Raw genomic sequence first — 24,446 nt, forward strand, 5'->3', positions numbered from 1 at the left:
TTGAGACAAGAGTCGAGGGCTAACGACGTGTCTATATACTCAAAAACTTGTCAGTCAACGTCTCAGAGCTGAGTAATTGTATCATTCACCATCCCCCCATGCCATCGTCGTCAATGCCCCTCCATGCGGTAATTCCGTCATGGGGCGGGGACAGACCCCACGGGCTTCTCGCCGTCCCTGGAGCTCCGGGCGAATTGAGCGGGCTCCTCGGCGCCACGATTGGCTACCGTGGTAGACCTAGGGTGGATTTGGCCGAGAAAAGGGACGACAGAGGATAGTGAAGAAGGTCCAGGCGAAGGGATTTAGTCATCTCACGAGATTCTACTCAACATTTGATCAAGTTTTGTTGTTTCTGAATATTGACCTGTGCAGGGTAGAATCTCATGACGGGACATGGTCGGTTTACACAACGTGCTTCTCTCCGCAGCTATATCTGACCCATGATCAGCAAGACGACAGGAATAGCTAGGGACGAATGAAACTAATGCAATTCCTCCAACTCAGCTTGCACCATCGCAAAAGGGCTGCTCCGTGGCAGCTCGCCAAGACAGAGCCGGTGTGTGGGGCCGGCGGACTTCCATTCTGGGCAACTCTGTCCACAGGCACGGCAAGTCTATCCGAGCCCATACTCGCTGCAGTCTTGACGATGGCTTCCGTATCAAAGTTGTTTTTGTCGATTGGGACAGTCTGGTATATAGGCGGCCGTGCCAAGGACCGTGCCGGCCTTTTCGTCTTGCCATGCTCGCGGCTCGCGCCCGGTGTGGGTCCGGACTCCGAGTCAAAGTCCGGCCAGCGACAGAGCCGCGAGACGGCGCGAATCACGATGAAAACACCGGGAAAGACGATATAAATCATAAAATGAATTCGGGAGAAATACTGGTATGAGTTTTAATAGCAATAATTGCAAATAAACTATGTCGTTGCGCAAAATGGCATCCAACAGCATCCCCCAGATCACCCTCTTCCGCGGATTCGGAGAACCAGGAACATTTACATGGTCTCCCTTTGTCATCAAGCTCGAAACACGTCTACGCTTCGCCGGAATCCCATACAAAGTCGGCGGAGGTTCACCAAAGACTGGACCGCGGGGAAAGATTCCCTACGTCGAGCTCGATACCCAAGAGCGCCTAGGTGACTCGACCTTTATCATCAAGCGCTTCATCGAGGATGGCATCGTGGAGGATTTGAACGCTAAGCTTTCGCCTGTTCAGAAGGCGACTGATCTTGCTTTTAGAGCTCTTGTTGAGGATAAGGTGTCGTTTTATGGAACGCGCGAGAGGTGGTGCGACAACTACTATACCATGAGGTCCAACGCTCTGGCTCCCATCCCGTGGCCTCTTCAGGCTCTTGTTGGTCTTCTCGTGCATCGAAATGTCACCAAGGCGCTTTGGGGGCAAGGTACAGGACGTTTTACGGATGATGAAGTCGCAACTCTGAGGGAGGAAGTTTGGGAGAGTATCGATGCCCTCATATCTGAGGCGAGAACGAGTGCGAGTCGGGATGGGCCGTTTTGGGCTCTTGGGGGTGAAGAGCCTTCGGAAGTTGATGCGACGCTTTTTGCATTCATCGCTTCGGCTTTGACGTGTGATGCGTGAGTCTGGCTGTGGATGTTGTCGACGGGTATTGCTAATTGATGTCTTAGTTCACCGACGAGTGGAAAGGTCGTGAGGCAGTATCCGGCTCTTCTTGAGTATGCAGGGAGGATACAGGAAAAGTATTTTCCGGATTATAAGGGATGGGATTAGTTGGCTGCGTGGTTTCTAGTCAGTGTTGAGCGACAGATTGCTTCAGAGTGGGCGTTTCTTGTGTCGAGGCCATGTTGGGGGGATGGCTTTGAAGCGCCTGGTTTTCGGGTTGAGTTGTTGTGCCTCCCCCGTGTTCAATCTTGAAATGGAGAGTTTGCCAAGAGTGCGGTCGAAAATAGTACCAACGCCTCAACTGTTGTAACTGCAAGTCTTGTTCGGGCTCTCCGGCTGGCTTCGGGGCCAAGCATCACAAGCCATCATGTTGGATCGACACCTGAGCTTTCCATAGTTCGGTATTCTTTCGAAATATTCACAAGATTGAAATTGCTTCAACATCTCGTGTTTCGGATTCATGTCGAAGGGCTGAGTTTGAAGTCATCGACGAAAAAGGTGTGCCAGCTTCAGGCACAGCAACGTGCTTGGGGAAACGGCCATCATCATATGCTCAGGAACAGCTTGCTACTACCTCGGCAAGTGAATCCTGCAGGAACCAGTCTAACCTTTCTCAATCTCCGGGTGCAGCGCATGTAGATCCTGTGCCAGAGACTTGCTTGTGATCAAGAGGGGGTGTGAGGACAACGCAATGCATTTCAACGGCGTAGCTAAAGTCGTATGCAGTTTTTGATTTCCACGTCTCAGAGTAACATTAGAGATCCTCTATTGATGTCATGAGAGCTGATTACAGGTCTTTCAAGCGCCTGAGTTTGGTGGTGGTTCGATCTTGGTGTGTGTCCCGACATGTGCCGGCGTTGGATGCCCCTGGATGTGACGACGCACCTTGCCCAAAGAGAGCAAGATTTCATGGACTGGATCTTTCTACTCCGTATTCTTGATGAGCTGATGGATTAGACTGGCCGGATTCCTTGAAATTTGCGCAGTTGCCTACGTACTCCTTCACACCCACTCCAAGTTGTTCACTCCATCACCATGGTCCGATGCTTCACAAGATAGCTTAATTTGTTAAATGCCGATGTTTTATGCATGATTGTGCATGAATAGATTCATCCTTTTCAGCATTGAATTGTGTGGATTATACGTCAGCTCTGAAGGTGTAGATCTTTAAGGGATCAAGACGACAAACGCCGACATCCGATAGACAAGGCCGGTGAATGACGGCTCACAACCTGTCCTTGTTACTGTACCAACCTCTCCAAGAATCTAACCCGCGTATACTACGTAGTACGATCGTACTTCCAGTCCACAGCGATACCTGATACCCCCCTAGCTCTCCAAATGCAATGCAACCAACAATTTCCAAGCTCATCCACCTCTCTACAAGGCCACTTGCCAAGTCGGCAACTACGGACACCAACCGTGCACGCGGCTCTCCCGGATCCTCAGTTATTCCTCTTGACCAAAGCATGCGGCTTTCATGTGAGCCTCGGCGTGGCGGCAGAAGGACATGGGTCATGACAGTAGTTCTCTTCCAACAAGGAAGGCGAGTTGGTCAAGATCCTTGTTCAGCTACAGGGGTGGAGTTAGACCCGCGGGGTTTGCGATGCGGGGGAGGGAAAATGGGAATGGAGAGACAGGGTGCTGTTAATCCTTCCCCGGACGTACTGCCTTCTTGGCGATTGAGGTTGGAAATGAGAGGTTGGTGTATGGTTGGTTGGGCGTAGGGGGTATGGCATGGGTCGAGAGAGGCGTTGTTATGGCTCGTTAACAGTCAATTGAGTCTTGACAGGTGAATTGACATATGAGGGCATCTCATAATAGACATCAAGACAGCTTCTAGCAGCAAAGCTCAAGTTGACCATCAACGCCTCATCCCGGTTCCTGCATGTCTGGCGCCCGCCCTGTTACTGTATTACCACACTCATCTCCGTCGAATCAGTCATTTTACCCCGAAAAAAGAACCGGTTTTTTTTTTTGGGGGTGTTGCTGAAAATGTTAATTTTCTCGGCCTTGTCGCTCGAGTTGTACTAGGGTGGTCGAATCGGCCGAGGGACCTGTTCTTGGATGGACAAGATCGGCCTTAGCATGTGACCCAATGCAATGGCCGGGGACAGCTGGATGTCCTTTTACGTTATACCTGCGGGTACTACTATTGTTGGTATTGAACTGCCTGTGTTGTCATTTGAATTGTTCATGTTGTCATTCCCCTTGTCTTTACTCAAGCGGTGAACTTGCGATCCCCGGATTTCTCGGCATCTAATATCAAGATCTCCAGAAACTCCCCATTTCCCCAGAAGAAAGCATCGGCTCACATGAACCTATACAGGACTCACCTCCGAAATCCGGGGGTGGATCGACCGAGCTCATCTTCAATCTTGGCCAACCCCCGAAATTTGAACAAAAAAAGTTCTTTTCCCCCCTCTCCCCTCGGTGGTGTGGTTCAAATGCGGAAACGTCGTCCGTCTCCAACAAATGTCTCGTCCGGGAATAGTTACCACACGCACTTGCACACACATGGAAACCCTCCGAAAGACACACGCCCTCCCCCCCGTCTTGCTCCCCCGGCTCGTCGTTTGGATCCCGGTCCATCCACACCACTTCATCGCGGGGAAAAGCTGGAGGAAGAAGGGGAAAGGCTGGTCGTATTCGCCCTGGCTATGACATGGGAACTAACAAACCAAGCAAAAGAGGCCAATGCAGTGTGATACCGAAGCTTGTCGTCGAGTAGACTCGCATACATAAAGGGCCATCATCCATCCATCTCATCCTCCCCTTTCACTTCCTCCTCATCCACTCGCTATCACTTGGACCAGTCTTCATTCGTTGTCTCTTACAAGCCTCTCAAGCTCTCACTCAAACAACAAAAATCAGTCAAGATGAAGTTCTCTCTCGCTGTCCTCGCCCTCATCGCCTCCGTCCAGGCTCAGTCTCTCAGTGACGTCCCCTCCTGCGCCCTTCCCTGCCTCGACGATGCCATCGAGAGCGAGACGGACTGCAAGACCACCGACCTCGTCTGCGTCTGCAAGGACTTTGACAAGGTCCGCAGCAAGGCTACCTCTTGCGTGATTGACAAGTGTGGTGCCGACGTTGCCATCAGTATGTCTCACTTATACATTTGCATCTTGAATGTTTACTGACTCTTTTCCCAGACAAGGTCCTCCCTGCTACCGAGGGTCTCTGCAAGAACCCCGGCAGCGGCGGCTCCGAGTCCGGTGCCGAGTCCTCCAAGGCAGAGACCACTGCCGCTGAGGCCACCACCGCCGCTGAGACCTCCGCCGCTCCCGAGACCACGAGCGAGGCTGCCGCCACCACCTCTGCCGCCGCCGAGACCACCTCCGAGGCCGAGGAGGAGAGCACCACCGTCCCTCCCGTCGTCTCCACTACCTCTGCCCCCGAGACCACCTCCGCGGCTCCCGTCTCTACCCCCAGCGCCTCCACCGTCGAGGTCAACGGCGCTGCTGGCCTCAAGGGTGTTGGTGCCATCGCCATGGTTGCCCTTGCTGCCATTGCTCTGTAAATTATGAGGTATTCATGAAAGACCATCTCACCAGGAATGGCTTAGATGGGAGATTTTATGGTGCCGGCTATGGTTCATGGAACGGTTTCAAGTACACAATGAGAATTCCACGTGGAATTGGGACGTTGTAATTAGGAATGACAAGAAATGGGTTAATGGTAATGGTCTCTAGACCAAAAAGCTATCGTCAATACACAAGTGATGCTTGCACCTCTCTGTTCTCTTTACAAAAGTTCTCTCTTATTAAAAACATCATACCACTTGCCGTCGCCAACACACCATCTTTCTACCCTCGGCCGACGCTAGGTGACGCCGTGTGGGTTGTCAGAGCCGTCAAATCAACGCCGTCCAACGCCCTTTTCTAGAAGTGCCAAGAGTGCCGGAATTAGAAGCTGGGCGGCATCGCTGGCTGGTAAAGTTTGCGGGGAAAGTCGATCTCGGTCCTTTGTTTCGTCGCTGTGGCGACTAATCTTGGTTGTTCAGCTAACGATGGGCTGTTAACAGTTTGATTCCTTGCTGTCTCCCTGGGTTCGTTTCTATGTAGTGACCGGGCCCTTGACAGAATCGGAACTCATCCCGTGTTCACTGCTGGACATCACCATGATGACGTTGAATGTTTCACTCCGATGTGCGGGGTCTCCAATGAGCAACCACCAGCGATGTCACCCAAAGACATGTCCGTGTGAGATGGACGCGTTGCCTCTGTAACCGTTTTTTATTGTTGAGAATTGTTGTTTGATGTGCCAGGTCAGTATGAAACCAAGTGTATGTACTCCATTGTTCGTTATCGGTGGTGCATCAACCCAATCCACCGTGATAATGCCATGGAGCTCTCTCCAAGCATCAGACAGCTCTATACCACCTCAAACCTGCCATCAATGGTTCTCCCCAACTCGATCAATCTCCTCAACCCACCCACAAACCCTCTTCGCAACCTCCAAACTCGCATCTACTAAAATCAGCACAGCTCATCAACACAGACCATTGAAGACTTACCATCTCTCGTGCAAAACGCATGCGGGATATCTCCCTCATCAACCTCGATCTTCGTAACTCCTCCCCTCCGCCTCTCGATGAAGCCCTCTCTTTCGCCGTCGTCGACCCAGTGATCCGACTTTGCGTAAAACACAAAGAATCGAGGTGCGTCTCCCTTGGGTCCTTGGCTTGCGGCCCAGAGTTCTTCGCTCCATCGCTCTTCGCATATTGTTTCGAGTTCCGACATGCCCAAGTGAACCGCTTGTCGGACGCCGTCTCTGCTCTTGAGCCAGCGTGCTGTCACGGACGCTGTTGGAGGAGTGAAGCCCATGACTCGCTGCACCAACCACGTCAGACCTGCCACGGTCAAGAAACTAAGGAGCAGCCGCGCAACAATGTGCGTGGTGGTATCGAGAAAAGGCACTGCGCGACGAAGTGCCGTGACCTTGAGACCACTTGGCGAACGAGCAATATGCGTCAACGTCGGGAAGAGAAGGAAGCCATGACGAAGGTTCAGGTGAGGTGCCCTCTCAGGAGACTCCAAGTGCCTGTGAAATATCTCGACGCAGATATAACTGCCAACAGAATGGCCCATGAGGGTGACAAAGTCGTAAGGCTTCGAGTCGGCACGTCTAGCCGCCACGTCGTCGTAGATACCCTCAATCTGGCCATTGAGATCCCACGGCTGGTTCTCGGGGCCAAAAGGCTCATGCTCATCGTCAACGAATCCAAAGAGGTTTCTGCCGTAAATATCGTAGGCCGTGTCGTGCTCAACCTTGTCAAGGAGACCGCGGAGCAGCTTCAAGAAGTCGGTGTAGTACTCAATGAGGCCTGGATTGCCGCACACGTAGTAGATGAGAGCATGATGAGTGGCCTCACTGTGCCTATGTGATGGGAGCCAGATATTTGAGACCATTTTGAGTCTCAGTCAGTGTCTTGCGGTCGGGAACGTTGTTGGAGTTAAATCAACGCTCGAGGAAGTGGATTACGCCAAGATACGCTTGGTGGATAACCCGAGCTACCCGAGAGTTGCGCCTATCGAAACAGATCGAGATCGGAACAATATCACAAATCATGAATGCTTCACATCAAGCGCTTCTATGAACGTCGGACTTTGAAATGGCGAGTCTGGGAGTTATCTGCCTCCTCCGACATTGAGCAATCCCACGTTCTGGGACCTCACGTATGTTGAGACACAGTGAACAAAAGCTTCGAGGTGGGCTCTTAATCAATGTGATTGTATTATCTTTCTCACAACCCCAATGACAGCTATTTATGCTTCGTGTTTAATCAACAATAGGTCGTACCCAAGCAGCCGATCCCAAACTCCAGGCGTGGCCAACGCCGACGCTCGCAAACCCAGATCTCAGTCACTCTAACCATGCGCGAACCCAACCTTTGCCCAGGTCCGTACAATGGTTCAAACCACACGTCTCATACTCAAACTTTGTATGTCTTGCGCACTTCCACCAGACCAACATTCTTCTTGGTAACGGCAGCCCAAGTCGGCATGTACTTGAGAAGCTCATCAAGTGCCGGGATCGTTCCAGGCTTGTTGGCATCGCTCCAAGCACACCGAACCGTCACTTCGAGAGGATCATCCGCCCGACGGTGTACAACTGAGCCATCTCCTAGTTGCTTGCTGTGCTCTCCCTCAAATGACTTGTCAGCTTGTTGAGCGTGCTCGTCCAGATAGAGATTCACAGTCCAGGGTCGATCCCGATCGCGTCGCCAAAGTTGGATCGTCTTAAACCCTTCTGAGGGGAATCCACCAAAGCGAGGGTCTCTTGCGGCTCCCCCATCAACAGCAAAGCCATAGATCGGTCGTGACGTGTGAAGGTAGCAAAGCCGTGAGTCCAATGCATCGATTCGGAGTCGCCCCTTCGACGCGTTCGTGCCATCTACCGTCTCAAAAGTGATCAATTCTCTGGGTGTCTTGCCTTCGACCAAGTGAGGGGATAGAGTAGACGAGTCGTACAGACATTCCATGAGATCTCGTCCAACAGCTTTCTCACACTTAATGTCCTGACTGCTAGCACTCGGCAATGACTTAATGACCGAGCGCGAAAACTTCTCTAGTCCCACAATGGAAACAGTGTCGGTCCCATTATCAAGGTCAACAACCTGCTGGAAGTAAAACTTGAAGCGGTGGCTGTCTGAGAACGGGAATGCCACCAGGTTGTAGATGAAGGTGCCTGCGAATACGCACAACAAGAACATAGGGACATGATGCGAGACACGGTGGATAAAGGGTGTGAGCGGGAGCAAGAGGAAAATGCTCACGATACCCAAAGTCAGCACGGGCACCAGGAGGCTGCCACCATCTGTGCCTGTCATCTGCAAAGCAGACATAGCAACTAGGCCGAGGTTGCCAAACAAGATAACAGGTACAGGGGCCAAGAGAAGGAATTGGATAATCCAAGTCCAAGAAGGGAGTCGCCCCGACCACGATTGCTCATGTTCGTAAGGTTGATATCTTCGCATCCTAGGCGGGGAGGGCGCGTTCTCAGCAACGGAGCGACGATAGGTGGTAGCAAACGATGTCCTAGCGCTGGATCCATAGCCTGGCTCGTTCGCTCTGAGCGGTGTTGTCTCCGTTGCATCCTCGGATGCGTCGTCGTCGCCCTCAGGCTGAGCAGGTTCCTCTTCGGGCTGAGGTCGCGACTCGTGGTCAGTGCCATGGCTTGAGATATCTCGTGCCTGATGGGCATCATGAAGCTGCATGGCAAAATCGTGTTTTCCAAGAAGGGCGAATTGCTCCAACAGAGAGATGAACAAGGCTAGGAAGACAGCAGACTGGAGGAACACAGTCGCATATAGGGCGGCAATGTGCATGCGATCCTCTGCCACAGCACCCACAACCTGCAACCCCCAGCCAAGAGCAAAGAGCCAAATGAGAACGAATCCACGGTGAAGGGCGCTCGGGCGAGCAAAACTGGCTCCTCGCATGATGAGCCAAAACGAAAAGTAGAAGAGCGAGAGAGTCATGGACCAACTATAACATGTTAGTGAACCCCCTAGACCAAGTTTCGGGGTTACTTACACAGCATAAGGGCTGCTGTAGATGATGAGAGCGTTGAACTTAGCAAGAAGAAGAGTGGACGCAATAGTAAGGGCCCCTGCGAAGGCGAGGGCAAACGGGAAACGCAAGAAGCCCTTCCAGCCACCCAGCACCACCGGATCATCATTAATGTCGTGATGCATCTTGATGTCTCTGGAAAAGAAGTAGTACTTGTCCTTCCGCGCCAGAATATAAGTGACGGCAACCAGGATCAAGGGTGTGGCGACGAGGAGCGTTAGAGACCATGCAAACAGCCCCCTAAGCGCAAAGACAGCCCAAGCTGAGCCAAAAATGTCGAACCACACACCCTCGGCCTTTTTACCATTCTGCACAAGGTCAGACTTTCCATCAGATCGATCGCCATGGAATGTAGTGCCGGTAATCTGTGAAAACCTCTCAGTCGATGCGAGGGCCGCCGAGAGCATGTGCCAAATGCTGTTAACAGAGGTGTGACGAGTATCATCCTGGTTGGTGTGGTACCGAGCGCGAGGAGCGTAAAAGGCAATGTCCATTCCACGCTGTCCGAAAATGTCGGCAAAGATCTCGTAATCGGTCGCACTCTTGATGACACCTCTCTCAAAAGCGTTGGCAGCAACAACAGATCCAAAGGGATGAGGGCTCTTGGCGTACACCTTGGCAGCTTGCAAGTCGGTAGTTCGGAAGAGGATGGCACGGCCACCAGCTCCGGCACCTTCAAGATTGACAAAGGTATGCGTGAAGTGCAGCAGAGGACTGTAGCCAAAGGCTCGGGCACCAAGAAGACCATCTTCTTCAGCATTGTTGAAGAGCAAAACAATGCCGTTCTTGGGCTGACGGCCTTGCAATGTAAAGTAGCTCAGCAGCTGGAGCATCGACACACAAGACATACCGTCATCGGTAGCTCCGTAGCCAGTAGAGACCCTGTAATAATGTGAGCGAAGTGCAAGAGGATGATCATGGTAACTCACGAGTCAAAATGGCAGTTAACGAGGACACCACCTTGGCCGCGGAACTTCTTGTAAGCCGATTCTGAGCGCCACCACTCGCCCTCAGGGTCATCTTTGCCATGGATGTAAACGTAGTAGTTGTTCCCCTCAAAGTACTGTCCCATCCAAGTGCCCTTAGCGATGTTGGTACCAGTAGGCCTGGCTGTGTTGTAGGTCCAGGTGACGTTGGAGATTTTGTCGTCGAAAAGAGTGGCCCCGCGAGGCCGAGATTGGATGAACTCATCACGAGAGCTGAGGTCCGAATCTTGAGTTCGCGCAAAAGCGGTCCTGCGAGATGTTAGTTTTGGTGTCTTTGTCGACATGCGCAATGAGGACGCACCTTGTGTGCCAATCCACACCACCAATCGTCTCAGTCGTGTAGGGCATGCTGTTGCGATCCAGAATCTCCTTGGTGCGATCGATGAGAAATTGCCGAACTACATCGTTCTCGTGACTGTTGTACGGATGGAATGCGCGGCTTATCGTTTGAAGGTCCAACCACGCCTCGGTCAAGTTGAGGCCTTGGTAGAGCGAGCGATCCGAAGGAGCTGGTGGGACAGTCTCGTGGACGTAGATGAGAGGGATGACGAGGGCGAGGTAGATGACGGTGGTCCAGAATGAGACCGGACCCGGCCGAAAGGCGAAGGGGTTTTGGAAGCGCATGATTGCTGCCTCGCTGTTCAGCGATGAGTCGATTCAATCACTGAGGCTGAGGGTTCTGCGTGAAGATCATGAGAAGCGCGAATGTCAATGCGCCGGCGAGAAGCGGGATGAGGTGAATAAACGGATGCCTTCTATTTCTTCAGGATCATCGTAAGACTGCGAATCGACGCGTAGAATGGTAGGGATAGAGGCAGACGGAGCACGTAGGACAAGGAAGAGAGAAGTCAAGATGAGACACGAAGGCTGGAGCTTGCTGAGATCAGTCAGATGGGCTTTGTCATCCGATGAAGCTGAAGGGAGACGCAGAAGATGAGACGCACTCTAAAAGATGCGCCTTCCTCGCCGTAGATCACTCGCGACGCCGTTCAGCACCTTCCTTGAGAATGAGAACACCCAAACGAATCGCTGTAGGTGAAGTCGTAGGACTCGAGATGAGGCAGGTGCGACGGCGGCGATTGCGTTGCTCCCCTTGTCACATGGCCCAAGCTCCCCGTTTCGGGTGAGGTACGTACAATGACGCCAAAGCCGCTGCATGCGGGGTCTTAGGCATGGATGATTTGCATAAAACAGGGTGCATAAACCGGGAACTTGAGGCTATCACCAGGGCACAACCAAGGCACAATCAAGATGTCATGTATATTCAAGAGTCGTAATAGTCGACATCACGAAGCGATTATTTAAAGACAATTAAAACAATCAATACATTTTGCCTACGCGATTAGTCCGTTTTCCGCTGGATGATTTCTGACTAGCTGCAATACATGAGTTTGCCGTCAAGAACGTTACGAATTGTAAGACAATTTTCAGTCGCAGTGGTTAGTTGCAAACCCAGTCAAAGGCATCGCCCGATCCCGTGCTATCCTCCGGTCCAGTCTGATATACTCCAGACTTCTCCTATTGTCTAGCCCAAACCTTACGTGGTGGCAGAAGTGTGCCATGTCCAGCAACGGCTGTTAGTCTTGTCCTCATCTAGGCACCAGGAGGTGGGGGTGGAGGCTGGTCACTGGGAGGAGGAGGGGGAGCATCGCCCGAAGGAGGTGGTGGGGGAGGCGCCGCTCCGGCGTACTGCTGGATGAAGGCGTTGATATCTCCCAGGCCAGGGGGAGCACCCGGAGGAGGTGGAGGAGCGCCGCCAGGAGCAGCGGCAAGGCCAGGAGGAGCACCCATTCCAGGAGCGGCTCCATAGCTGCCGTAACCAGGATATCCAGCATACCCACCCTGAGTTCCGGGGGCCTGTTGTTGCCATGGCGCGGCGGCACCGGAAGATCCGCCGTAACCTTGGCCGTAGTAGCTGTCGCCGCCGTTGCTGCCGCTGTGGTGATCCTGATTGCGGCCGCCGCGGTCCCTCCAGGGAGCCGATGAACCTCCTTCGTTGTTAGAATCATGGTTGCGAGAACGCCAAGGCGCAGGTCCTCCAGTAGGGCCACGCTGCCAGGGCTTCGCGTCTCCGTTGCTGCCAGGGCCGGCCTCGATGCGCGCAGGAGGTCCGTTGGAAGAACCTCCGCCAAGCTCTTGCATGAGTTGCTGTACAGAGTCAGTATTTGAGTTGGGTTTGGTATACCGGGAATTCTTACCTCCATCTCGCGATCAACAGCATCCCCACTGCCGATGCGACCAGCACTACGGCCGCCCATATCGTTATTACGCCAGCTAGCACCACGCTGGCGGTCGGGACAATCACGAGCCATGTGGCCTGCGTTACCACAGACACGGCAGATGATGCTAGCAGTGTAGTTCTGTCGCTCAGGGCAGTCGTACTTGCGGTGGCCAATCTTGCCACAGTTTTGGCAAGCCTGGTTCTCGTCATCTCGGAGGGTACCGTTGAGTGCGGCGAGTTCTCGGAGCTGGTTGCGCTTGAGCTCGTTCTGGCCTTCAGGAATAGAAGCAGCCTGGGAATGTTAGCACGAGCGACTGTATAGTTGGACAGTCAACTTACAGTCTCAATAATATTGTGAATGAGCTTCTTGGCCTTGTTGACCTTTTCTTCGGTATCGGCCATGATGAGACAGTGCAGATCTTCCTCCTGGTTGCTGGCGTGAGCGGCATCAGACCGGCCCTTGCCCTCCTTGACGGAGCCCTTGCCACGGATAGCAATCTTGGCACCTGAATCTGCCTCCATCTTCTTCAGAGTATTACCTCGGGGTCCGATAAGTAAACCAACTTGAGTGGGAGAGAGCTAGTGTCAGTGTGCAGTTCGCAAAGATTAGATGAACGAGTGAAGGGTTAGTCCGATTGATGAAGGACCAGGTCTCTCAAAGACACCCAAAGGTGTCATGGTGAGTCTGATCAAACTCCAAAGGGGAAACAGGGATAAGACATTGGTAAGTAGGGTTAAAGGGTTAGCAATCATACTGAAGTTAATCTCCGGGTAATCGTTGACAGGAACGTAGACCTTCTCCTGCGTCTTGGTCGGTCTACGGTAATCCTGTGGTGGGTGATAGTTAGGGATGGTCTTCATGGCCTTCTCGATCAGCTTGTGGCGTTCGTCCTCGAGCCGCTTGCGGTAACGGTATTCTCGCGTGTTGATACGTCGACCGTGGTTGTCGTACTGGGGTGGAGGTGAAGGCGATCTGTGTAACGTCAGTAATGAACAGGAGGGATCAAGCATGATTGCAAACATACCGGTCGCCATCTGCTGGGACGACATCGTCGATGCGCAGCTTCTGGGAGATTTCTTCGATGCGCAGATGGAGGGTGTAGGCTTCGAGCTGCTCGCTCGTCATGTTGGACAAGATGGCAGTGGGCAGTCCCATGAGACCAGCGGCCTTGTTCTCAGATGCATCACCCCATCTGTTTCGCTTCTTGCGTCGTCGAGGTCCGTCGGCTTCGCTTCGTGGCTCGGGGTCGCGTCCGCGCTTCAAGTCACGGTCGCCATCGACAAACCCATCGGGGCCATCCTCTTCTGCAAAGCGGCGCTTGCCAAGAGGGATGTTGTTAGATCCCGTGATCCCCTGATTTCTCCACGACATCCTGCCAGACTTTTCGCGATCAAAATCGATACGCTCGGGGTAAAATGAAGAAAAAGGGCCCAGTTGGTGATGCTGGACTTTGTTTGCAGTGTCGGGGGCAGAAGTGGCTGCTGTTTGATGGTTTGAAATGAATCTGGGGCGACTTCGGGGTCGGCGAAATGTGGAGCCGACTTTACCTGTGCACCACACGTGATGTGGAACAGCTTGCTTGGTCAGTAGGCCCGAGTGCATTGGATTCGTTGGATAACCATGAATAATGCTCTGTAATGGTTGCTGACGCGAATTTTAGATGTTGAATTTGTTTTTTACGCAGAAACAACTGCACAAGCTTGAACTTTCATCACGGCGTGAGCTTCTTATGCGTAAGCTGCCGACAGCCCTTCGTTCTGTTGTGCACCAACCGGTACGCAGGAGCAAGTATCGAGATCTCCTTTCTGACCAACAGCCCATTCTGGGGTCACTAAAGTCGATATCTGAAGCCAACTGCTTGCCAGTCCGTGATGTCTTCAGGGTCGTCACCAACGTCATCTCTCGAAACGCCGCCAGATCCTGCACTGCCTAAAATCCCTTCCTCCCGCGTTCTCTTTGTGTTGAGCCGACCGAGATAAACTCTTAGGGCTGCAGCACAGATGATAGCCAAACTATAACAGACCATGATGGCCTTGAAGGCAGTCTCGTAGAGCGGATCTTCAGATTCGCGAAAGAAATGCGGCCCTGCCGTGTTCCCGATACAGTAGGCGATAAAGAGCATTACTGTAATGATCGTTTTCTTCGTGACGCCACGGTAGTTGGACTGGACTAGGGCCATGTTCAGAGGCATCGCTGCAGAGCCGCTTGATAGGAGAAAGTAGGCAAAGAGATGCACACCGTGAGGTAAATGGCTCCGGTTGTAGATGAGGGCGCTTCCAAAGACAGATGGCAGAATAACGCTGATGATCAGGATGCAGTTCCAGGTTCGAAAATGGCCGGCGAGATACCCGCTTCCAGAGATGATGCCAGCCGACAAAAGAGAATAAGGGATGTTAATGAGCGTGGACTGCAGATTGGTGAACCCGAACGATTCCACAACAATGTTGGCGAAGCTTTGGGAGCCGCCGTTGGGGATTTGGGTGAGCAACTGGATTCCGACAATGAACCAAGTCTTGGGGTCGGCCAAGCATTCGTGAAATTGATCCTGTTTCCAGTACGTGTTCTCGGTTGTCCCAGTCCCGGCAGATGCTACTCGTTGGGCAGCGACTTGCCTCTCCTTCGGTGTAAGGAACTTGGCCTTTGAGATGTTGTCTGGGAGGAGGATGAACATGGGAATCGCCCAGAGAAAGGTTGCACCGCCCAAGATGATGTACATCCATCTCCAAGGTCGAATAGCGGTGTTATCAATATGTCCAACCCCAAAAGCGAGAAGACTCGCGGCCAAGCCACCGACAGAGTTCCCTGCGAACCAAATCCCCACGCGGGTTGGCATCTCATCGCGAGTGTACCAAGTTGAAGTGAGAAACATAAAGCCTGGTGTGATGGTGGCCTCTGCAACCCCGAGCAAGAATCGCACCGTCAAGAGTCCCCCAAAGCTGTTACATGCAGCAGTAAGAGTGACAACGGTCCCCCAGAATAGGGTGTTGGCAGACAGATACTTTCCAGCAGGAAGACGCGTCACGAGTAAATTAGTAGGATACGTCCACTGGAGATATCCCATGTAAAACACGCTCCCGACCCAGCTGTACTGCTGTCCCTCGAGCTTCTGTCATACAGCTTATCAGCGACGGCACGCACGAGATGTGGAACTGAGGGCGTACGTTGTCTTCACGAAGTCCAAAAACCGCAGCGCTAGAGAGAATGATCTTGTCCATAAAACTGAGCATATAGGTTATGAACAAGAGAGGAATAACGGTTCTGTCAATTTTCTGGAGAACTCTTCGCGTTGCTTCTGCGTCAAGGGCGGCTTCCTGTCGCAAAAACGCTTGGTTTGGCTGCTGAGGTTCCCCATGACGGGCGAGTAGGGGTTGTGTTAAATCATTATCACCGCCATACAAGACTTCTGACACCGAGGGGTGGCTGAGAAGAGATGAGCGGACTTCTTCGTTTGAGGACACTGGGAATTCTGCCTCATCCATTGTCATCGTCATCGCCTGGGTTGGTGAGTGGAGGGAGAAGACATCCATTGGATGGGTGGATACCTGACGTTAGTAGCTGGAGGTTTGGTGGGTATAATGGCAGTGTGGGTAAGCATGCGAGCACTGTACATACATCGCTGTGTAGCTCGAATGTCCAGAGCCGGCAATTAGAAAGGCCTTCTCAGGAATAAAATAATGCCGGCTGCATTGGTAAGGAGATTGAAAATAAGCATGTATACTCGGTGTCTATGCCTATCAGATACGTTATAAGGGTAGAAGAAGAAGAGATGTTAACACATGAGTCTAAAAAGTGGTTTACCATAAATAATACACCAGGTAGGCTTATACCCCTATCAACAGTGAATGGCGCTTGTTCTTACGACTAAATACAGTTTTATTTACTTCGCTAGGTAGCTAATCTATACATTCATGATTCATATGGCTATTTCGTTATAGTTTCCCAACAGCTGGATCATTACCAAGCTGCAACGCCATTGCCAATGTTTACACCAATTGAGAAGAAAGAAAAACATCTCCCAGTATCCCTAATCCTCCCCATGTAGGGTACATTCATGGAACCACGCCTAGAGCCGCCATGGCGATGCCGGCGGGGTGATGTGCCTCAGCAGTAGCATCTCCACCTCGCGCTTCCCAGGCGGCGATGGCATCAAAGAGGAGTGCAACAAGAAATGTGGTGACCGACAACACGATCGGTCCAAAGATAGTGAAGCCATCGATCGGCGTCGGGGAGTTTTGCGCTAGAGATATGGCAAAGTAGGTTGCCAGTAGGATCACTAGAAACAGGGAGCTGGTCATCACTATTAGCAGTTGTGTTTCCCTGGTGACAGAAAGGTCATCGAGAAACTAACAGTTGTCGAAGATGGCTGTTGTGATGGCCAATGTAGCGGATCTGCAATGCGAGATATGGAATGAAGCACATCATCCAGACCGCATAGTCCCTACGTGGCAAATTTGAGTCAAGAGTTTTGGTTTGGGCACCTGAGAAGACTTACGAGATCCATGCCCAAGATGGGACATCATCGATAGTGCGGAGTGGTATCACCACCACTGCAGCGCCAGAAGCAGTGACACCGCTCGCGATCCTGAGGGCACGCTCGGCTGCAGATGCCAGAGCCAGAACGGGGGTGCCGGAGAGCAGAACCAATAAGGCACAAGCCGACTTAGAATGGTTCCGTCTTCGACGTCCTCCATTGATAGAAGGCGTACTCTTGGCTTTGGGTTCGTCTCCTCCAAGGGCTTTCCTCCACGGATAGGACGCTCCAGTAATAGAACACTCACTAAAGGCCACCCTAGAGCGTCGAACCAGAATTGCATTGGCTAGAGCCATATTATCAATATCTAGGAATCGGAAATTGCCGTCCGGTGCATCGTGGCTCATCATGTCCGGATAGAAAGGTCGCCCATACTCTCGGTTGAGACTATGGCTTTGGGTGACACGGCGTTGGACGGATACATGAAACGCGGTCGTGCCCCGAACATTGGAGCTGAGGGAGAGAGAGTTGCCACTGGGTGTTAATCCTCTAGCTATAGCGTAGCGAAGACGGTCGGTAGGGAGCGCAACCTTGTTTGTGCTGTATTTGCTGCACCTGAGGGTACAAATGTGAAGCCCCGATCCTTCGGTTCTCTCAGAGTCGGAATTCCATGCCAGCCATGTCGGGGTCGCCATTGAGTTGATCTCAGAATCGACCCAGTATATCCGTGTTGACAAGTGCTGAGGAGGGACATACACACAGAGGGCGATGATAGTGCGCCATTCAGAGATGGGATTCACAAGGACACGAGCGTGCGCCAATTTCAGTGGCTTATTAACTTGTTCAGGGTTCAAATCGCCGAGTGAAGCATCGTGAATGGCATCCAAACCATGGGTGCCCGGGCGGCGGTTTTGAGCCTCGTCTGTCGTGGACCCCTCCATAGCGGTGGTCCTCGCGAACCTGTGTCTCGTCGAATAGCGCTGCTAAGAGAAACTCATTGAAATGTTAGTATTGAGCTGCCTGTTTCATTTCTTAACTAGGACCTTACAAGATATTTCGGGCGGTGTTGGTTATGGAGCCGGGAAGCCTATGGTTGGAAGAGAGGTGTAGAAGCTGAGGACGGGACATAAACTTGGGCTCCTTCTTGTCACCTTCTCCTCTTCTGGGCTGTGTAGCTGGCAAATGCTTTCTATTCGCCATATGCAGCCTACGTAAGTCGGAGGCCTCAGCCTGGTGCCAGAAACAAGAAGTACCTACCTTGGTCCCCGTTCCCCTCCTTGAGCAGATCACGGAAACCACACTGAACCAGAAAAGCATCACTAGATCCGATAAAATCTTTGGCGTCTCAAGATGGACCCTCTAGGCGTCGTGTCCTGCCTGTGGGCTCTTTGTACGAACGTGCTGCAGTACACCGAATCATCATGGACGACCGTACGAGATCAACGCCAGCAGGTTAAGGCTCAACACCGGACTCTGGAAGCGGAATTGGATTCCCTCCTGAATGTTCTGGAAACTCTAAATTCTATGAGAGGAGAGATTGATAGCCTCAAGGAACACTGCGCAAGACTGCACAGGAACCAGTTTATTTTCCCCGCGGAGAGACGAGGAGAAAGCGACGCGCCGCATGCAACTGGGCCGATGTCTCTTTCTAGCGAAAAGTTTTTTCAGGAGATGCAGACTTTGTCCGGAAAAGAGATGTCCCAGATATTAATGGCAGCCTAGTAAGTTTCCATTTCTTGCATAGGTCCATGTCTAACGACCTGATGTTGTCAGCCAGGGACACGATCAACTCAACACGATACACGGTGAAGACATGGCCACTTTCACCCGAGGACGAATCAAATCTATGCTTTTTCAGGGAGCAAGATGGGAATCGAGTCCTACTGAGTGTCTAGATCCTGAAAAGGGGATTGGACAGCACGATCTATATCCCCATCGGCACGAAGACGATAACCCTTTCGAAGATGATAGCCAGAGGACTTCAGAGGGCGGGCTACATGTGCTCTTTGAGTTGACACTGTGGTGCTCCTCGTGGGCATCCTGTTGGATGATGGAACGACTTGCTCGGCCGGAAGCGAACCCTTCGGCAACTGTGTTCGTGGCTGTAATATGGACCTACACTGGTTCAATTGGAACGAGCTACTTCATTCACTCTGAAAGCCGAGGCATCGACCTCTGGATCCTTTGTGGCGGTCTTTGCGGACTGGTTTGTGGTTGGATGATGGATTGGACTCTCGTGGAAATTATCTTCCGTCTTCTTCCCGGGGCCATTCTCTTCGCCTTCTGGCTCGGTGTGCACTGGGCCAAGGGACGCCGACTTTCTGGGCACCTTGTTGAGTAAGGGGGTAGGAGTGGGCTGCACATTTGGTATTCGGTGGAGTGTAACAGACGCGCAATATGGCCGAGGTCTTGGCTTTACGCACTAGGTAGTTTAGTTGATCGCATGAGGTTCTCGATGATGGTTTCAATTCAACATAAAGATTGACGATTTCTTGAAAAATTTTCTAGTAGTCATCCTGGCGAGTCGGGATCTAATATGTGAACAATGCTGATAACCAAACTACACTCCTCCTTGCGACTACACATCAGTCCCTCAATCGGAGAACCCCACGATTCGGAGAAACACGAGCCATGGCATGTTCCTCCCCAGATCCTGCCAAAGCTACCAAGCCATCTGTTGTCGACTCAGGCGTGTGGATCTTCTTGCGGATACCCAGCTCTGCTGCCTCGTGTTCCTTGCTCAGATGCTGCGCTCTGATGAAGAAGCCGAGAAACAAGCCTACACCCGAGAATGCCGTATACTATGGTCCTGTTAGAATTGTCACGACGTTTGTATTTAGATCCCTTACCATAATCCACATACTGTCCAGTGAGTAAAAGAATGACCTTCGGACGACTAGTTGCTGCTCTAGAGGCAGTGTCTTGACGAGATCGACGCTTGCGGACGCGGTTGCTCCATCGAAAAACCGGGCAAGTTGAGGCCCTAAACCATCCACAAGAGTTTGCTTCTTGCCCTTCATCTCGTTCTGAAATAGAACACCACCAATAACTACAGAGATGGCTGTGGCAATTGTTCTCACAAAGCTCATAGCCGTGGTAGCAGCTGCGACGTCCTTGTGCGGGACGACGGTCTGGACTGCAAGCAAAGGGCCTTCAAAGTTCATGCCCACACCAATTCCGCTGATTATCTGGAATGGGATCAACTTTGACCAGTTGAGGTCGAGGTCCAAGCCAATCATCAAGCCAATGCCTACCGTCATAATGACCAGGCCAATATGAACAGCCGGGAGGTACTTCCCTGAAAGTTGGATATATGCGCCGGTCGCCGCAGCTGTGACGGTTATTGAAAGGATAAAGGGGAGAAGGTAAAGACCTGATCGGAGAGGGCTTGCGAGAAGGACTGCCTGGAAATACAGCGGTAGATAGTAGGCGACGCCCATAAACACAAATGCGTGGAAGAAGGTGACGGCGTATGCTGCAGCCGATGACCAGGTTTTGAAGAGATGTACCGGTATCACGGGATACTCGGCCAGCTTCCATTCGTTGAGGATGAAGAGACCGGCAGTGATGATGCCAAAGAGGATCAAACAGACGACTGGCGCTGAGTTCCAAGGTTCGTAGACGCCACCGAGGTAGAGACCTAGGAGGAGCATTAAAGTGCCCCCAATTATTAGAAAACTACCCGGCCAGTCGATCGCTTTCAGGCCTGCCCAGACAGGAGTGTTAGGAGATGGAAGTTTGAGGGTGAGGATGAGGAGGACAAAGACGGCGGCGGTAATCGGCACTATGAGCTATCAGTAACTGCTCCGAATATCAGGGGTGTGCTTACAATTGATCCAGAAGCACCACCTCCAACTAAAGCAGGGTCAATCAGACTCTTAAAAGTCGTCAGGACAAACGTACCTCACTCGATCCGTAAAAGCACCGCCCAGCACGGGGCCTACTCCAGATGCCACTGCCCATACAATAGAAGTCAAGCCATAATACAAGCCTCGGTCTCTCTGCGAAAACATGTCGCTAATGCAGATGTTGACCATGGTTTGCATGCCTGCAGCTCCAAGCCCCTGAATCGCCCTCCCTGCAATAAAGGCAGCCAAGTCGTCAACCAGGGCGCAAATGAGGCTTCCCCCGAAGAAGATGACATTCGCAATCAACAAGATCGGCTTCCTCCCCCAGATATCTGAGATCTTTCCCCATGACGGCGTTGAAGCAGTATGGGCTAGGACGAAAGAGGTTCCAATCCAGGTGTAGCCCGAATCAGAGGCGAAATGGGAGGCGATGGTAGGGAGAGCGGTCGACACGATTGTTACTTCGAGAGCGGCGAGGAAGACGCAAGCACAGAGAGATGTCATGACTGTGGCAATCTGCGCCAGAGATTTCTTCGACTTTGGGGTCGATGATGCAGGTTCATCGTGGGAGGCGGAGGGAGGGACCTCGCTGACGGTCTCGGGGGGTTGACTTTGGTGATGATTCCGATCCTGGGTATTGGATCCATTTCGTTGTTCTTTGCTTTGAGACTCCCCGAGTGTGGTCGAAGGAGCTTCCATTTGTTCGACGCTTGTTTGCGACATGTTGCTTGGGTCAATGGCCAGTGAAGGGCATGAAGGCGGTCGTGATGGAAGGCTCCCAATGAGGGAGGGGCGCTCGCTATTATATACGCATAGGAAAAGACATGATGAGCTTATATCACTTGATATTTAAAGTGTCAGCCAACTATTCGCCGGTTCGTCTATCGAGACCCTGAACCTTGTCAAGGAGATGGCGTGTGGACCCTGAATGCGATCGGATCGAGGGCTTGGCAACGACAGAACCTGGGGGGGTTCACGGCACAGTCGGAAGCACATTTATGTTGAATTAGGAACTGACCTGGGCATCGGCTTCCCCCATGATTTCTTCATCTCTTGTTTTCCTCTCTTTTCATGCAGTCTCGGATTCAAGGTGTCGATGTGCCCCGATAGACCCATGACTAAGCTTCACAGGTGAACTTCCCGCCCCCCATCACGGGCACCTTCTTCTCCTTCTACAATCTCAACACCATTCATCAAGTCATTCACTTGGACATTTATTCGTGTTTCCATCATCGTCTCGACTCTCACCCTCCGTGGCTTCGCGAGAATCGCCCGAATGATCTACTTTGCAGGGATCAGGATGCATCAGGTGGTGCCTTCGGTGCTGTCAGCGCTGAATGCCTGGTGCAGTGCCTCGTCACAACTCAGCCTCTCAATAAAAGCCTTGGCTTGAACCACGCCTCCCAAATCATCAGCCTGCATCCTTCTCCTGCATCGCAAATTCCAAAGGAGAGCCTTCCTCGAAAATGCGACTTCTGAATGCGAACAAATGCCGACTTGAGCTCTTCAACGGTGCCGAAACCGACATCCCCCCATATGCCATCTTATCTCACACCTGGGGTGATGATGAGATCTCCTTCCAGGACATCACGCAGCTGTCGCTCGACGACTTGAGCTATCGAGCCTCATTCTACAAAGTCAAGGAAGGCTGCGACCAGGCCCGGCGCGATGGTTTTGATTACATCTGGATCGATACTTGCTGCATCGACAAGACCAGCAGTGCTGAGTTGTCCGAGGCCATCAACTCTATGTTCAAGTGGTACCAACAGTCCGCCCTATGTTACGTCTACCTAAGCGACTTTGACTCTGGATTTTCGTTTCTGCCCACCGCTCAGCAAAAGAACCGGGAGATTGACCTACCTCCAGACGACACCGAATTCTTTAGTAGTCGTTGGTTCACCCGAGGATGGACCCTACAAGAGCTGATCGCGCCACGGAGTGTCGACTTCTTTGATCAGAACTGGATCAGATTCGGGACAAGAGATGGCGATCTACTCGATCGCGTCTGCCAGCGAACTGGAGTCTGGCCTCAGCTGTTTTCCGAACCACGATGTGCTTGTCCTGGAGGAGACCCGGCTCCGCCCGTCCGCGACGGCAATTGCATGGAGTGTCACAAACCCGACTGTCTACCCCAGATTCTCGACACCTTTGCCGTCTCGGTCAAGATGAGCTGGGCAGCCAGCCGTGTCACAACCCGTAAAGAAGACGCTGCATACTGCCTACTGGGGTTGTTCAGCATCAATATGCCCATGCTCTACGGAGAAGGAGACAAGGCATTTCTGCGACTTCAAGAAGCAATTGTGAGACAATCGAAGGATCAGTCCATTCTCTTATGGAAAGCTGGACCAAGCCAAATCCCCCAAGAGCGAGCCCCAGGTTGCTTAGCTCCCCTCTGCGAAACCTTCAAGGATCCCGTGCGCATTGTTGGACGTCGGGTCTTTAGCAACGTTGATCGACGGTACGAAGCTGACTTTCTCGGAAACATGGCCCCGATGGAGATCACAGACACGGTTCTCCGTACGAACCTCTGGATATGTCCTTGTACCGTCAGTGCCTACGATCCTCATGTTGAGAGCGATGTCCACCGGAAGCTTTGGCTGGGCATTCTTGATCTCGCCTACGATGACGATTACCTCGCCCGGCCTGCCATCTTACTTGAGCACATGGGCGCTGTTGATTTCTACCGAAGAGTCTACCACCAGCTGATAATTACTGTCAATCCCCGAGAAAACGACACTTCTCTTCAACTTTACTTAGATCGAGACGTCGAGGGTCGTTCATCAACACACACCTTGACCGACAGGTCAACCATTGTCATAGCGCGATCCCTTGACCAAGCTTTCAAGAAAGATGTTGGTATTCTCTTACAACAGAGCCCCATCAACGCAGTGAGAACAAACCCTTCCCTTGAAGGGGGACCCGCAACCGGGCCAGTGTACTTTGTCGTCACAGCCCGTGAGATGCAATATAGAATGGACAGTGGCGGAAGTCATCCTCCGTTCAGCCGATACACATCACGCGCGACTCAGATCCCATCCCCTTGGACCTTCAAGAAGTGTGATCATGCGGATGTCGACCGGTACTTTGGCGGTATTCACTTTGTCAACTTTACCATCCATACCCGACGAGTGCTACGCACCCACTCATGGCCAGATCCAGCCATTCAGGTCGTCCAAAAGCGTGGATACGTCGCCATCATCTGGGGTATACAGAGGACGCTAAAACTTGCGGGAAAAGAGGAGCATCCATGGCAGCTCTGGTGCCGAGTCTTTAACATGCACAATTTCATCGAATGTGCACGAACTTCAGATGACGACTTGCGACCATCTCAGCTGTATCTGGAACAGGAAGCTCTCAGCCCTGGCGAGATTCAACGAAGGATGGGGAAGCAGCGCAGACGGCTCTGTTACTCGGGCTACCAGGCGCACTGGATCCGGCAGAAGACGGGACCCAAGTCCTTGTTTCCTACGTCTTGCGAAGAAGTATGGTCAGAGGACTCTATGCCCAACATTCTGGATGATGACGATATCAGTATACAATTGTCGGCGAGGGTGGCCATGACTGAGGCGCTGGGCCGGACATTGTTTGAGCTCAAGGTCAACATCGAGTAGTCTACAAGCATGATGGCTGGAACTTCAATTTTATTGGCAATCTGAGAAGGGGTCATGAGGAGAGGCTCTTCCATGGTGATAATCGGGTTCCTATACA

At 52.1% G+C, this 24,446-nt stretch overlaps 10 protein-coding genes across 10 annotated transcripts; 4 read left to right on the plus strand and 6 right to left on the minus strand.

Moving 5' to 3' along the window:
- Positions 1-929: 929 nt before the first annotated feature.
- NCS57_01268800 (uncharacterized protein) lies at positions 930-1,745 on the plus strand (the record flags this gene model as incomplete). Its single annotated transcript, XM_053062353.1, has 2 exons — positions 930-1,591; positions 1,643-1,745. The coding sequence occupies 2 exons, from the start codon at positions 930-932 to the stop codon at positions 1,743-1,745; spliced, it is 765 nt and encodes a 254-aa protein (XP_052908881.1).
- A 2,684-nt stretch (positions 1,746-4,429) lies between these two features.
- NCS57_01268900 (CFEM domain-containing protein) lies at positions 4,430-5,157 on the plus strand (the record flags this gene model as incomplete). The annotated part of the gene is made up of 2 exons (XM_053062354.1): positions 4,430-4,736; positions 4,790-5,157. Exons 1-2 carry the CDS (start codon positions 4,517-4,519, stop codon positions 5,155-5,157), a joined length of 588 nt encoding a protein of 195 aa, XP_052908882.1. The 5' UTR covers positions 4,430-4,516.
- An 875-nt stretch (positions 5,158-6,032) lies between these two features.
- On the minus strand, positions 6,033-7,048 carry NCS57_01269000 (uncharacterized protein; the record flags this gene model as incomplete). The annotated part of the gene is made up of 2 exons (XM_053062355.1): positions 6,033-6,106; positions 6,154-7,048. 2 exons carry the CDS (start codon positions 7,046-7,048, stop codon positions 6,033-6,035), a joined length of 969 nt encoding a protein of 322 aa, XP_052908883.1.
- A 524-nt stretch (positions 7,049-7,572) lies between these two features.
- NCS57_01269100 (Vacuolar membrane protease) lies at positions 7,573-10,821 on the minus strand (the record flags this gene model as incomplete). Its single annotated transcript, XM_053062356.1, has 4 exons — positions 7,573-9,127; positions 9,176-10,093; positions 10,141-10,446; positions 10,499-10,821. 4 exons carry the CDS (start codon positions 10,819-10,821, stop codon positions 7,573-7,575), a joined length of 3,102 nt encoding a protein of 1,033 aa, XP_052908884.1.
- A 969-nt stretch (positions 10,822-11,790) lies between these two features.
- On the minus strand, positions 11,791-14,021 carry NCS57_01269200 (Branchpoint-bridging protein; the record flags this gene model as incomplete). The annotated part of the gene is made up of 5 exons (XM_053062357.1): positions 11,791-12,345; positions 12,396-12,710; positions 12,758-12,981; positions 13,174-13,391; positions 13,444-14,021. The coding sequence occupies 5 exons, from the start codon at positions 14,019-14,021 to the stop codon at positions 11,791-11,793; spliced, it is 1,890 nt and encodes a 629-aa protein (XP_052908885.1).
- A 229-nt stretch (positions 14,022-14,250) lies between these two features.
- Positions 14,251-15,946, minus strand: NCS57_01269300 (MFS domain-containing protein; the record flags this gene model as incomplete). The annotated part of the gene is made up of 2 exons (XM_053062358.1): positions 14,251-15,525; positions 15,581-15,946. 2 exons carry the CDS (start codon positions 15,944-15,946, stop codon positions 14,251-14,253), a joined length of 1,641 nt encoding a protein of 546 aa, XP_052908886.1.
- Positions 15,947-16,468: 522 nt separating this feature from the next.
- NCS57_01269400 (uncharacterized protein) lies at positions 16,469-17,831 on the minus strand (the record flags this gene model as incomplete). Its single annotated transcript, XM_053062359.1, has 3 exons — positions 16,469-16,706; positions 16,768-16,857; positions 16,912-17,831. 3 exons carry the CDS (start codon positions 17,829-17,831, stop codon positions 16,469-16,471), a joined length of 1,248 nt encoding a protein of 415 aa, XP_052908887.1.
- A 409-nt stretch (positions 17,832-18,240) lies between these two features.
- On the plus strand, positions 18,241-19,231 carry NCS57_01269500 (uncharacterized protein; the record flags this gene model as incomplete). Its single annotated transcript, XM_053062360.1, has 2 exons — positions 18,241-18,611; positions 18,664-19,231. The coding sequence occupies 2 exons, from the start codon at positions 18,241-18,243 to the stop codon at positions 19,229-19,231; spliced, it is 939 nt and encodes a 312-aa protein (XP_052908888.1).
- A 244-nt stretch (positions 19,232-19,475) lies between these two features.
- NCS57_01269600 (MFS domain-containing protein) lies at positions 19,476-21,437 on the minus strand (the record flags this gene model as incomplete). The annotated part of the gene is made up of 4 exons (XM_053062361.1): positions 19,476-19,691; positions 19,740-20,674; positions 20,720-20,745; positions 20,794-21,437. The coding sequence occupies 4 exons, from the start codon at positions 21,435-21,437 to the stop codon at positions 19,476-19,478; spliced, it is 1,821 nt and encodes a 606-aa protein (XP_052908889.1).
- Positions 21,438-22,204: 767 nt separating this feature from the next.
- On the plus strand, positions 22,205-24,349 carry NCS57_01269700 (HET domain-containing protein; the record flags this gene model as incomplete). Its single annotated transcript, XM_053062362.1, has 1 exon — positions 22,205-24,349. The coding sequence occupies one exon, from the start codon at positions 22,205-22,207 to the stop codon at positions 24,347-24,349; it is 2,145 nt and encodes a 714-aa protein (XP_052908890.1).
- Positions 24,350-24,446: the final 97 nt, after the last annotated feature.

Source organism: Fusarium keratoplasticum, chromosome 10, assembly GCF_025433545.1.
Source record: "Fusarium keratoplasticum isolate Fu6.1 chromosome 10, whole genome shotgun sequence".
NCBI classification, from domain to species: Eukaryota; Fungi; Ascomycota; class Sordariomycetes; order Hypocreales; family Nectriaceae; genus Fusarium; species Fusarium keratoplasticum.